Source organism: Corapipo altera, unplaced genomic scaffold (genome assembly GCF_003945725.1).
Source record: "Corapipo altera isolate COAL_440 unplaced genomic scaffold, ASM394572v1 255, whole genome shotgun sequence".
NCBI classification, from domain to species: domain Eukaryota; kingdom Metazoa; phylum Chordata; class Aves; order Passeriformes; family Pipridae; genus Corapipo; species Corapipo altera.
Genome location: NW_020884929.1, coordinates 2,296,399 through 2,310,995, shown reverse-complemented (window position 1 = coordinate 2,310,995; position 14,597 = coordinate 2,296,399). Strand labels below are relative to the sequence as shown.

Sequence of the window (14,597 nt, the reverse complement as noted above, 5' to 3'; positions counted from 1 at the left end):
TCTTTTATATAGGAGCATAACATGTGAGTGTACCAGAGGTCGCCCCATGTCCAGTAGCAGTTTTCTTTAGTTTTAATGTACTTGAAGAGTGTTATTTCATATCCAGAGGTTTTCTGTTCTCTGGACTGAACACCTGAATGTCTTCAATAATCCTTCTGAGGTCATATCTATTAGACTTCTGTCTGTGGTTGTCATCTGGACTTCACTTCTCCTTTGTCTGTAAAGCCTGTAACTCCTACAGATATACTCCTCATGATTTTTCCTAAGAAAACCACGTCAGAACTTTGCTGTTCCACTTTTTTTTTTTTTTCTAGAAATGTGATGCCTCAAAATGAATCCAGTTCTCCAGCTGAGGCTGAGCCAACACTAAGTTGATTTTTATCTTGCAGTCTTTCATGCTGGGTGTATAAACAGGAGTACCTATTATATTTTCACATCAGGAAAATAAATTTGACTCAGGTTCAGCTTAAGATCCACTTTGAGCACTTTTTCTCAAGAGTATTAGTCATGTAAAAATTTGTCTTTTTTTCTTAAACCTTAGTTTAGAACCCTCTCAACCAATAGGACTGAACACTTAATATGCCATCAGCTTGGGAGTGTAAATAAAAATGTATGTATTTTAGTATTTTCAAAGGGGAAGAAGAAAAATTTTAGTTTTGAAATCCTGGCACCAACCTCTAGGATTTCAAATCTGAGAAAGGAATTTTGACAGCGATTGCTCTGTACATGTAAGCAAAGAATGAGACATCAATTTTATCTTAGAATTTACAGCTTTGCATGACCTTGAGTATCACAACACAAGAAGTCTGTATTAGTCTACAGAAAACCCAAAAAGCCAACTGTGCGTAGATTAGAAGAGAGATTTGGTAGGGAAATAACTTTTTAGTTGCAATGTTTACTGAATTCAAAAAGCTTCAAAAGAATCAGTGTAGAAAAAAACCCCAAGACACAAAAAACCCAATCCTTAAAAATAGCTTTGAAAGGAATTTTGCTCAGCACATCAAAGTGCATTAGGGAAAGAACAGCTTAAGTTTTTCAGATCACCAGAAAATACAGACAAAACAAACACTGTTAGAACTGGAAAAAAACCCCACTGAGACACTGAGTAGATTGGACTTTTTTCTCATATTTATTTCAGAAAGAAGATTGTCTTACACAAGAGAGCGAGTTTTTAGTTGGTAATATGACATATGGTTTAAGATGACTCCATGTCAACACAATTTGTTCCAGGTACTTAGTCCCTGAGCCTGGTGATGACTACTGGCAAGGGTGCCACTGCCCCCAGAGCAGCAGGGCAGGCTTTAAAGGCCCACACAGCTCTTACTGAGCTCTGGGAGTTCATTCACTGCCTCTGTTTCCAAATCTTTCACTTGAGTGTGCTGCACTTCTTGGATTTGCCTTCAAAAACACTATACAAGGGTCATCATGTCTGCGTGTGCTGGCACTGTTGTGTGGGCTAAAGTTCCATATCCAGCTTGTCAAGGCCAGGTTGGATGGAGCTCTGAGTGACCTGGTCTAGTGGAAGCTGTCCCTGCCTGTGGCAGGGGATTGGAACTGTGGATGAGCTTTAAGTTCCCATCCAATCCCCTCAGATTCTGCCATTAGACAAGCTGGAACCTTTGCTTCCTGAAAACTTCAATGCAAAATGAGCCACTGCAAAGCCCTGTTTCCACTCTGGTCCAGGTACTGCGCTGTCTGGGGAGTCATTCGTGATGAAAAAAGAACATTTGGGATCATTGAAGTTAAGGACTTTGTACCTCGTCAGAGAAAAGGGCTTGGCAAATTCCAGGAAAATACCTGACTGAAACATTTGCAGAGCTAAACATTATTTTCACACTAGAAATGTGCAGGCACACAGGAACTAAGAGAAAATAGTCTGGCAATACTGTACATGTCCTGCATATAGGGTACAATCCAGATGAGACAAAGATTGCTTTTAAAGAGCTGCTCCTGATCTTACCAGGTTATAAGGGCAAGTGGATAGGGTTGGAGAGGAGATTTGAAAACTTCCTTCCTGAATCTACCAAACACACCTGCAAACTTGATTAAACTGCAGTGCAGGAATTTTGTGTGGACCAGAGATGATACTACACCATCTAAACAAGGGATTAGCTGTGAACAGCCATCCTTTCTTCTGCATAACACATTTTCCTTCTAAGCTGCTGGATGCTTCAGCAGCTGGCATGCTTATTTCTGGAATCTTGAAGACTATTTTGGTCTTATTATCTTTTAATTTCCTAGAATGTGACATATTAAGTATGACACTTAATTAACTGTTCCTCAAGTGAAGGAGTAACATCCTGTGCTCCTGGTATGATGTTGCAATGAGTACTCTAACTCCAGACAAAAACCCTTCTAATTATTTTGTTTGTCACCACACGTGGATTCCTGCCATGGAATTTCATTTGGGGCACAGCAGCTTTCGTGGCTACATAAGAGCTTCCTTCTGAAAATGCCTCTTTCTCTTTCCAAGGAAAGTTATGGAAATAATTCCTGACAACATTAGACTTCTAACCTGAAGGCTGCTGGATGTCCTTGTGTTTCTCCTTAGTGCTCTGTGTAGTTCTAAACACGCAACTAGGGAGCAACATGGAAACAGTGGATCAGCATGTTCAGCTTCTCTGTACTGGATTGCAAATGAGTTACAGCTTTAAGGTTAATGGCTAATTAATTTAAATTAAGAAAATATAACAGGTGGATGAGCAGTTTTGAATATCTGATCCATGTCACAACACCCAGTACACTATGGAAGGAGAGGTTGATGTCTCTTTTTTTTCCAGTGCTACAGCACCTCTTCTAACTTCTTAAACTGAACAAGACACAAGTAACTGCTTTCCTTGTTGAAATAATAATAGATAAAGTTTACAAAATAAAATAATTAGTCCTGTGTACCTAAAGAGCTTTAAAACCAAGATGTACAAATGCATTGCAAGTTGCTGTATTATTACATTTAACTGCACGTAAAAACAAACCCTTTAAGGCTCAAAATGAAGCACTCCCAAGCTTTTTTTTTTTGTTTTGTTTTCATAAGAGAAAAATACTGAGGCCTTAATAAACTGTAAAATGATTTTAAAATATTCATAGCCTTTGGAAAAGGTCAAAGGGAAAATGATGCCAATGTTTTTATTTGATATTTATTAAGACAGACTGGAATGCACTCAAGAAAGTGTTCTGGTCTACAAAAATACTAACTATATTCAGTTATGCATATGGAAGCTTTGGAGCTGGATCTTAATTAAAAGAATAGTTAAATTTTGCTCTTACTCTTAAAACTGAAGCAGTTTCCTCAGGCAACTTATTTCCCCTCAGGTCAATTTATTTGGTTTTGAGATCTTAGAATTTTTACTTATATAGATTTAGATATCCCATTTTTATTCTTTTTTTGTTACTAATTAACAGTGAGTATCCAGGCTCTCAATCAAGGTGTAAAAACTGTGTGTCTGGTTTTCTTTTCCAAAATCATTCTTCCAACCATGTTGTTGGAGTCTCTCTTCCTTTTGTTTTTGCTGTCAAAGTGAGTGCCTCATCTAATTTACCAGAGCATTTGCTCATATATTGAATATCATGCAGTACCACCTACATTTTTCTGTATATACATGTGTGTTAGTGAGAATGTACATTACCTTTGATAAAGATTTTTTTAATGCAGCTTTATGATACTAAACTATGACTCTGTGGATGCTAAATGCAAAATGGCATCATTGTGTGCAACATGTAAGGGAACAAAAAATATTCAAAGGCAGTTTCATGTTCAGTTAGGTGTGGGGTTTTTTAATTTGATTTTTCCCTCGATGTCTGCCTATGGGCTGGCAGAAATTCAACTGATCCAAAGCAATACATGCACCTTTGTGATGATCTGTTCACTATCATGCGGTAAATAAAATTCTGGACATTTTTCATTCCTTCCTTCTTGGTGGAAACTAGGAGCTTTTAATACTCCACTATTTATACATCTGTTAATGTCTCTGGAAGAGAGGAAGAGGTTATTACGCTCCAGTGGCTTCATTATTATTAGCAGCACAATTTTAAAATATGTCTATAAAGAGAGTTTTCCCCCCTTTTCCTTCTTCTTGCCTCACGTGCCTTCATACTTTGCAATTTTGACTGCATGATCAGATGTAACCTTTCCAGCTCCGGCACTACTTCAGTTTAGAGAGCAACAATATGGGTATGATGTGGACTGAAACCCCAATCCAAAATAATCAGCTTTCTATAGAGAAAGGTCAGTGTTGGATATTGTAGTTTTATTTCACAGAGGTGTTCGTAGAGTGCTGGTGTGCGGTATTAGCAACCTGCTGGAGTGAAACTTTCCTCCCTGTTCAACTACACTGTGTGTGGCTTTAGTCAGAAACTAAGTCGCTGCAAGACAACCGTGTTGCGAGAATACACAGGATGCTAATTTTTAGAGGAAAAAAACCGGTGATGCTTGCGTTCTTCTGAGACCGCTCAGTTCCTGGCATTCCATCCTGAGTCCCCTCAGAGACAGACAACCGCCGAGAGCGAAGGATTAAGTGGTTTCGGAAGGCGGACCTAGGTTCACCCGTTTCTGCAGTACAAAAAAACCCCAAAATAAACAAAAAAAACCCCACAAAAAACCAAACCAAACCAAAAAAAAAAACCAAACCAAACCAAACCAACAAAAAAAACCCCCCGAGGGTAAATCCGAGCCGCAGGCCCCGGGCGCGCGCGCCCCCTGCGGCCGCCCCGCCCCGTCCCGTCCCGCGCGCTGGCCCCTCCCCTCCCCTGAGGAGCCGGGAGAGCCCCGCATCCAGCCCCTTCTTCCTGCCGCCTGCCCCCGCTCGCTCTCTCTCTCTCTCTCTCGCGCGCTTCTCCCGGTGGGATGGAAGTCCCCTGGAATCCTCCTCCTCCCCCGTAAGCAGGCGGCGGGGGCCCGAGTTCGGTGCAAAAATGCTGGGCATGTACGTGCCGGATAGGTTCGCCCTGAAGTCGTCCCGGGTGCAGGACGGGATGGGGCTCTACACGGCCCGCAGAGTGAAGAAGGTGGGTGATGGCGGGGGAACGGCCCGGCCCGGCGGGGAGCGGCTGCCACGTATCACCGGGGAGCGGGGCGGCTTCCCCCCGCCCCTCTGCCCCGCTCCAAACTTCGCCGCAGCCGCGCTGTGCCCGCCCGGGCTCCGTCTCCTCACGGGAGGCACCGCCCGCCTTTTCCCCCTCCCCGGTACAAGGAGCCTCCCGGGGCGCTCCCCCCCCCCTCAGGCGGGAAGGGGCGCGGGGGCCAACGGAGGGTTTGCTCTGAGGATTTTTGTTTCTTTCTTTCTTTCCTTTTCTTTTTTTTTTTTTTTTTTTTTTTTTTTTTTTAGCTCGGTTGTGTTTCTGGCAGAGTTGTGAGGGCAGAGCTCCCCCGGGCGGCACCGCCTCCCTCACGGTCTGCGCTCTGAGGGGGTGCCCGCCTGCCCGCCCACCCGTGTGTCGTGTCCCCCCTTACCCCCCGGCTCTTAGAGCTCGGTGGATGATTTCATTCCTCTTTTCGGGATAATTAACCCGGGCTTGTCAACGACGAGATGCAGCTGAGCCTCTGGTCTCTCGTGCCCCACCCAGGTGATGCCACTTCACACCTCGTTACGGAGGTGATCGTGATCACCTGAAATCTCAGCCCTAAGGGTCCAGGTGGCTCGTCAGGACACATCGAGGCATACCCAAAGCTATAAGCCCTGCAGTAGCGTACACTTTTATGTATTTTGCATGTTTTGCTTTCCATCTTTTGTTCTGGTTTTGGCTCTGATTCCTTTGCCTGATTTTTCACTGGTTTCATCAGCAAGCCTTAGACATCATGGGGTGGAGGTCTCTTATTTTTAAGGTGTCCCTGAGTGTTAAGGGGGAATGGAAGGGGAACATTTTTATGACATTTGGCTTAATTTTTTTTCCACTTAAGTTCTGAACTGTCATTTGAAGGCTTTGGGGGTTCACACGGGAAGGTTGTACACTACTAGCGTCTGTTAATCCCTGGACTCCGAAACAGAGTGAAACTCGTGGAAATCAGCATCCCTCCATGTACAGCATACGTCTGTCTGTCAAGCATATACAAAATATCAATTGCAAATATCAGTTCAGAGGTCAGGGGCTAAACCTCTTTCCTTTACAGTGTTATTGAACCAATAAGAGGAGCATGCAGCGACAAGTAGAGCATTTTCTTACCTGAATTACTCCACATCACTTTAGAACCCTGTACAGGCAAAGTATGTGTAGTCAGAGTTCTGCCTGCACAGCTCTGCCAGGACATCCTGGAAATACTGCAGTGTTGCAAGTGTGACGTGCATGGCAGGTGGAATGCAGAAGGTAAAAGCAGGGGCAGTTGCAGGAAGATCTATTTGTATTAGGAGTGTCTGGTTTGTTACAGGCTTTGTCCTCTGGCAGTGAATCCACAGTGCTGGGAGCACAGGCTGTTGTGATGAGCAGACTTTGGGCTTTGATGAGCCGAGGAACCAGCTCTCGAGTTGTGAGCAGTGGTGAAAACAGATATTGCTAAAATTGGTTGGAGACCTAAGGCACGGCTGTTGGGAGAAGGTGTGTGTGTGTGTGTTACTCTTTTCCATGGAAAGAAAAATCACATCTGAAGCGCTCTCAACACGTGCTCCTGTCCAGTAATGAGGCACAAGTGCTACACTTGATGGCTGTGATACAGAGTAGCTTATAGCCATTAAATTTTGTGGAGGTTTGGGATTGGGAAGAGCTGTTGAATGTGACACTTAATTGTTAAGTGAAACCTGTGGTGCTGAGTGCACCGTTTTCTCTCTATTGCTGTCACACGACTGCGGTTGTCTGAACTGCAAGTAAAACACATTTCAGATGATCCTGTAACCAGTACCAGCTCTCCAAGTGCTAAGTAGGCCTCTGAAAATCCTGCTCTTAGCAAAGTTTTGGTAATAATGCATTCTGAACTGCTGTTACCTTCCATCTGCTTGTGCACCTTCAGGCGTTATCCTGGGCTTTCAGGTTTTTTATTTGCAAGCGTAAAAGGTGGAAGCTTTTTGTTTTGTTACCTTAACAAAGGTGTGATTCTTGTGTACCTTCTGTTTTCCGACTGCTGACCTTAAGCTCCAGAGCCACCAGTTTCATGAGGCTCTTGGTCTAACCAGCAGAGATCCATTGCATATCCCAGTGTTCTGCTGCCACTGGAACATTAGTCACTGCTGCTTTCTTGAAAGCAACTGTTTGAAAATTGCTTTTTCAGCATTGGAATGACGTGCCTTCATATATTCAATCATTTCTGTGGCCGACTTGAGACTGTGTTGTGTGCCTCGCTTTTATTGATCGGAGAGCAAGCTGAAGTCTTAAATATGTTTTTGGTTAATGTATATTGGCATATGACAACATGTTTATTAACTAGGAATAATGCGTATGTATATAGAAATACGTATGAAGAAAATGGCCTGAAAGGCTAAACGAGTAATTGTACTTTTCCCCGTGGACCTTTGTGTTCCAAGACATCAGGTTTTGTTTTCCCTCTAAATTTGAGAAGCCATAAAAAGTGCTTAAACCTGAATCACCTACTGCTCATGTTACATTTACTCTGCATTCAGAGGTGGACATGATGCCTTTTGCTATTGTTTTGAGCTTCTAGGAGGTCTTACACTTATTGCAGTAGAGATTTCTTGTTTGGAGTGGCTGGGATGGGAATGATATGGGGTGTTCCTTGTTCTTGAACTGCTGCTGTGCTTCATCCCGAGGGTGCTGTGGGCTTCAGGGACGGGTAAAATTAACACTTCAGGTGCTGTACACACAGACCTGTATTGACCTGTTTTCACCTTCATTGCTGATGAGGTCGGAGAAGGAGGAAGTTTCAGTTTGAGTATTAAATCCCAGGATTTGAAAAGCTGGCAGGGGAGGAACTCTGACATCATTTATTAGCAGAACAACGAAGGGTGGTTTGGAAACCAGTGAGAAGGAAGGACAGGAAGCCCCATAGTACCAGTTCTTGCTGCCACTGCCCACGGCTGTGTCTGCTCTGGGCTCCAGCTGCTGTCTTGTGCTCTTCTTGTCTTTTCACCTTCTGCTTTGCTGTTCTTTGCAGTGAACTCTTTGTGCACATTTAAAAATACTGCCCTTCAGTTCTGTTGCCTTGTTCTTCAATGCCAATTTTATTTTCCTTTGTTATTAGCTCTTCAGGTTTAATTTTAAATACAAGGGCTTCGTTTTGTTTGGGGTTTTTTTAATTTGATTGGTTGTCTCCAAGAGGAATTAATCTGGAACTTTTGCATCCCCCTTTTTCTCTTTGCTTTACCTATAGACACTCTGTAAAAACTAAGCAGGAGAGAAAACATGTAGCAGGCTGTGTCTGGGAACATGGAACGTGCCTGGGGGAAGGGATATGCAGATAAGATCAATACTTTTATTAATTAATTTTTTTTTAAAAAACCACCAAAGTTGCTTTTTAATATGTAGTTATAATCTCTAATGCTTATAAGTGTATAGAGCTTTTGGATCAGAATATGCCTGAGGGAACATGGCATCCTGGATTCCAGGTTGTAGGGCTTGTCACTGCAAATAAGGACAAGGCAGCATGTGTACTGTGATGTCTGTGAAGGACAGAACTCCAACACCAAATACTTTTGGAAGAACATATCAATGGATGCCTTCACAGCCAGTGCTGTGCCTATAGCAGGTGGTATAAAATCTCAGTTTTGTTTATGGAGGCTCGAATTAATTCATAGACACGTGCATACTCCCTAAATTTTTAAAGGAATCTCTCTGTATGATCAGACCTCAGTTCTTCAGTGTTTTGATTAGGGGCACTTCAAAAAGCAGCGTTGCAAATAATCTCAGGAATAAATCTAATGTAAACTTCGTGCTTGCCAAGTGCTGTGTTTTGGTTGGATGTCTTTGGTTGCAAGGTGCTTCCTGAAAATTTTGTAAGAAATATAAGGAATTTGACTTGGAAATTTCAGCCTTCTTTAAGATGAAGAAAAATGCTGCTTCCCGACGGGGAAATAAGCATGCAGAGGAAAGGTGTGGTTTTAGGAGACTCTCCAAGTTGTGAAAAGAATGGGAATGAGCTTGGAGTTGAGCCCTCAAGGATGTGCATATAGTAGGACAATAAAGGAAAACTGTCCTCTTCTGTTTGAAGCTAAGAATTATTCCTCTGCTGGAGTTTGGTAGCTCACCTTTTTGTTTTTGTCTGTCCCCTACTGATTCTTTTTATTGTATAATTATTCCTCAGGGTGAAAAATTTGGCCCCTTTGCAGGGGAGAAGCGAATGCCGCAGGAGCTGGATGAGAACACAGACTGCAGGCTCATGTGGGAGGTGAGTAGAGTGGCATCATCACCCCTGGCAAAAAGTGTTCTCAGAATTAAGTTTTACTGTGACAAATACTTTTTTTTTTCTTTTTCTTTTTTTTCCCCCCCCCAGCTTAAAGATACTGTTGTGAGATTTTGTACTTTTAAATTACACTTCTTGGGCGGAGGGGGATTGACTTATTCAAAACTATAAAGAAATAGCAAATGATAGTTTCTAATCAATGAAGCGTGGAAAAATTATTTAAAAATGTGAAAAACAATAATAAAAAAATATTAATTTCCACAGAGGAGGCTGTAAATTACTGAGATACTGATTTATGCTGATCAACAGGTGTCAGCTCATGGCTTCCTTCAACTATTGTGAAACACTTTCTGGTGTGACACTGGTGCTGGGGTTTGGCACATTGCATGAGTGAAGTTTTTAAATTGCAACAGCTTCTTATGCAATGAGTAGTTGAGAGATCTTTAACAACATAAAAACCCGGTGCTGTGGGCAGATAGCTGAAGGCATAATGAGTTTCAGGGCTCTTCTGTACTTTTTTATATGTATTAGTTGGGAACAGTAGTTTATACAGTAGTTCTTGTAGTTAGGTCCATAACCCATCCCATTACAGTTCGTGTTGTACCCGTTTGCCTGAAGTCATAATCTGAGTTTACCACTGGAGGAGATTCCACTAACTGAAAAATACACAAAATAATGTTTCCAGCTTGTTATAAAAACCTTTTTGGTGCTTCTGTTGTGTATTTGCAATCTTTCTTTTTCTGCTGCAGTTCTTTGAGCAGAATTTCTTTTTTTCTTTCCCAGCCAAGCAGTTTGTATTGAATACTCATTTCTTACTTTTTCACCTTTCTGTGGTTAGAGGTGGAAGAATGACTGTTATTTTTATGTTGTGTGGGACTGTACAGAAGAAGCTTATGTTTGACATCTGGCTTGAAGCACTCTCAGTGCATTTACCACAAAATACATATTTGTTTGAGAAATCTCTAGCATTAGCATCTCTGAGCAGCTTATAAAGAGAGCACAGTACTGATACAGATCTATAAACAGGTTCTGTCCACAGGAACCAGGAGCAGTGGGAGAATGCTAAAAGCCCATCCCATTAAACCCAAACTCAGTATAAATACAGAGAGTGGCAAAATATTCCTGGATGAGTGTTAACTCCAGCCTGTGAATCCCTGTTTTTCCCCTTTCTTTTGTCTGCTTTAATGTAGGAGTCTGCCCAAAATACCCTTTTTTGAGTAGAGGAAGAGAAGAGATGTGGACAATTTGTTCTCCTTTGGTCATGTACTCAGAGCAACTGTTCTCACCTTGTTTGTTCTCAGCTGAAAAAACCCAACACAATGTGGTTTCATTCCAGACCTTTGCTGAGGACAGAACATGTTGATGTGCCCTGGCTCACTTGTCCCTTCCTGGTGTTTTCTGCATTTTATATTAAATCAGTAAAATACTTGAGCTAGAACAAGGTTTATAGAAGATGGTGGGTGGATTGTAGCAGCGAGGAGTTTGTTGGAAAGCTGTATGATTTTCCAGCTTCCTCATTGCTGATGCTTAAATGAGATTTATCTGTTTCTGTAAGACATAAAATAAAAGGCAAATACATGTATTTACTGATGACACTAATATGACCCTATCGACAGCAAACCAGAAAATGAGCTTTTTATGAGCTGTTCTCATAATATCTTACTGTAACCTAGTTTTGAAAGCCTTGAAAAGATTCCTACATACCAAATTTTATGACTTCCTGAATAATGTTTTAACCCAAGTTGTTCATGTTTACTGAGGTTGGTCTGAACGTGAGCCTTATAATATAATTTCAGTCATGCTGGGAGTAGTCTTAAAGTTGAAAATTGAGACCAGGAATGCAGAAAGTAAGATGCTGAGCAGTCCAAGTGGATGGTTATTCCAGAGCCTGTGGGAGGCACGCACAGAAACTGGCCAAGTTTGTGTGTAGTCAGCTGTAGCAAAGATATTAAAAATAACTAATTTGAAGACTGTTGGATGAAGGCACACTAAAGCCTGACTTCACAGTCTGTTGGCATTCAAAAAAATGTGTTTTCAGAAAGGACACCTTTAGAAAGAAGGCTGAGCAGGGTAGGCTTTTTGCAAGCCAAGGGAAAAAATTCAGCGTTGGTGCAACGTTTCTTCTCTTGGGAGGTGACCCCTGGGATCTGGGCTTCAATTTTGTGGAGTGTTTGTCTGTGAGGAAGTTCACCACATGCATTTCCAGTTGTGCAGAGTAGTGCTCTGTGATGTGGTCTGTTTTGATGGAGCTGTTCCTTTTTCTCTGGGACCAGCACTGTGAGTTGGCATCTTTAAGACATCACGTTGAGACAGAATTGCACACACTGTGTTTTCTTTTGGTCTTTGGGAAAAACTTGGGACCCAAGACATTTATTGAGCCCAGTGATTTTTTTAAATAAAGTTCTGAAGATGATGGAATTCCTCTTAAAATTAACTCTAGCAGGATGCCATTGATCTGCCTGTAACGTGTGTTATTTTGAAGAAATCAAGGCTTTATATTTGCTCATTCAACAGATTCCAGAGGAGTGGGGTGGGCGGGAAGCATCCTTGATCTTACTGTTATCTTTGTAAAGAGTTACAGGCTGAAATATTGTATTTGTGTGTGGTGTGAAAGGGAAACCCCCCAAATTTATTATAACCATATAGTTAGGAGTGATAAAAGCCAAGAAAACGTCCAAATGGCTTTGTGCTTTTTCTTTCTTACTGTTAAGAAAACATCTCTGCATTACCCCCCCAGCTCCTGTGTCATCTCTCAGACTGTTGTGCTGGTGAAGGACACAGCCAGTTGCTGGGGATGAGCTGAGAGTTTTGGTCTTGGTCTTAAATTAAATACTGCTTCGTGTGTGTCTATTAGTACACCTGGCAAAGCAGTTTTAAATTATGTGTGTTTGCTGGAGGAGCAAGTGCTTAAAGGCAAGAAGGAAACAATCTTCAGGTATTAAAAAAGTTCACAGAAGTTTTTGCTCTGGAGGCTCAGATGTCCCTTTGCAAAGGAAAGATTATTGTCCCTAAGCAGGAAAGTGGCATTCATTTCACTGCTGTTGGATTATGGCAAGCATATCCTTCTGGTGATGACTTTGGCAAATGTTAAAACAGGGAGGGCTGGAAAGACTTAGTCCTTCTTCAAACACTCTGATATACCATGAAGAAATGTTGGTCAGGGTTGGATGGAACATAATATGCCATGTAATGCTGAATGTTACATATTTCAGGTTTGGTTTCTGTCTGTCTGCCAAGATCATGTTTTCTTCATTGTTGTATTAAGGCCGAGAGAAGATCAGAAATCAGTCTTTCAATGGCAGTTAATGTTTGTGTTTGTGTGAGAAAAAGAAATGATCTAATGTTTCTAGTACTTAACTCTCATCACTTTTGCGGTGACAATTGGTTTTGGTTAAATAAGCCTGCCTGGAAACTGGTGAAGGCAACAGAAAATCTGCTCTTGGCAGTTTTACATCAGAGCTGTAATGTTTAGGGTTGAGGTATGAGAAAGTCAAGCACTTTAAGCTTGGTGTGTTTTGGTAGAATTTTTCTTTTTTTTCTTTTTTTTCTTATTTCTTTGATAGCTTGCCTGTAAAATGTGGTTGTGGCACACAAAGGCATTTGCATACAAGACATGAAGTCAAATTATGTCCAGAGTATCATGATAAAATAAATCTTGATTTGATGAATTCTGTGTTTGCCCTGAAGATGAATGTAATATTATAAATCTAGCTCTTAGCAATGTAGTCTTTATTTTTTCTGTATGAAGACTACCTTTCCAGTCATTGTTCCTCACATAGTATTTACATTTTAAAATTGTTGACTTTTAATGTTTTTGGGTGGATCTTTGTTAAATTTTCAGAAATGCTTTTGTTTTTCTCATTTCTTGGGCAAATGGTCTGGACTTTCACACAAGTCAGAGCTACAGATTTGCATCCAAGATTTTCAATTTTCTTAAATTAATCCCCACTGGCATAGACAGGTGTCCAAAGTAGTTTATTGTATTAAATTTGTTTATTTAGCTAAATTTCCATTAAAACTTGCTTCAGTCGTCTTTATCCATTCAAATGTATGACTTTGTATTAATTTTAGTAACTTTTGGAACAGCACCTTAAAAATCTTCTGGTTTTGATGATGAGAAGAATCTATTTCCAAAAATGAGTGGGGCTTTGCCTCCCATCTTCAGTTATGGGATTTATGTAAGATGTTAGGAAGCACCTGTTGATAGGCTGTGCTGTTCATGTTCTACTCTGAGCTTGTTCTAGAAGACCACACACTATTTCCTCAAGGAGATTCAGGTGTCATTCCAGTGAATGTGAAGTTCAGCCCTGCTTGTGGAAACTCCACAGAATGTTGGCAGGAGCACAGGAGTGAGCCTTCTGTACCTTCTGTCTCCAGCAAGGTCACGTCATGTCTTGCACCAGAAGGAGCTTCATCAATGTGAAAAACTGTGTATTTTGGCTGAAGGAAAATGTCACATTTTGTCTGTGTCCCAGGACTTCTTAGTGAGTAAGGAAATCACCAGTTGCTGCCTCAGGTTTCTTTTGCAAGTGTTGCTTTAATACTTTCTCCAGCAATGTTAAAATGTGAGTTTGTGCTCTGTGGTGGGGGTCTGAAACTGAGGATGCAGAAGTATTGCATCTACCTGTTTTATTCTGTAACAATAAAAAACATGTTTGCAGCTCATCAAAAAAAATGCAGTGCAGAGCACAGTACCTTTCTTTACATGATTGTTTGATGAACATAGGCTTTTCCATTTACAAATGTTTAGAAAATGGTTTCCAGAAAGCAGGCAGTGTGTTTACTGCCTTCAGCAAAGATAACCATCTGCTTACTTGCAGTGAAGTTTTGTTTTTCCCTTCTTGCCTTGCCAGGTGTGCACAGCAGAGCATTTGCAGTTGCACTCATGAGCATTTCGAAGAAGCATGTGTGACAACTTGGGATGTATCTTGGAATTGTGGGGATAATTTCATATATGTGGTTTGTTAATTGGCTTAATTAATCTTACTGTGAAGACATTTGACCGAGTTGGTTCAGTGACACCTTTGTGTTGATTCTCAGGATGATAATTCTTAGGCATCTCCATCTGAGGTGCTCTTGTGTCTGGTGCATGCTTTGGATATCTGTGTGCATTTTAGGTGTTTTAAATATGAAGTTTGTGATTCACTGCCATGGTATTCAAAGGAAACTTGCTCTCCATGCAACCACAAAAGGAGTGGTGAACGTCACCAGTGTAGTCCATGTTAAGTACGGAGCTTTTGCTGTTTTTCTTGACTTTTCATCCTCCCATCTGTGTATTTGATGCAGCATTATTTCTTTATGAGGTGAAAAAAGCAGTAGA

The 14,597-nt window shown here is 41.4% G+C and overlaps 1 protein-coding gene across 3 annotated transcripts in view; it reads left to right on the top strand.

Annotated features, from left to right (window-relative positions):
• The first annotated feature begins 4,790 nt into the window (after positions 1-4,790).
• The window catches only part of PRDM5 (PR/SET domain 5), a 57,835-nt gene continuing 48,028 nt past the window's right edge, over positions 4,791-14,597 (top strand). For all 3 annotated transcript variants that reach the window (XM_027659015.1, XM_027659017.1, XM_027659014.1), the window contains exons 1-2: positions 4,791-5,001; positions 9,179-9,262. In XM_027659015.1, coding sequence (XP_027514816.1) covers positions 4,909-5,001; positions 9,179-9,262 — 177 coding nt within the window. In that variant the 5' untranslated portion in view covers positions 4,791-4,908. The remainder of the gene's footprint in view (positions 5,002-9,178; positions 9,263-14,597) is intronic.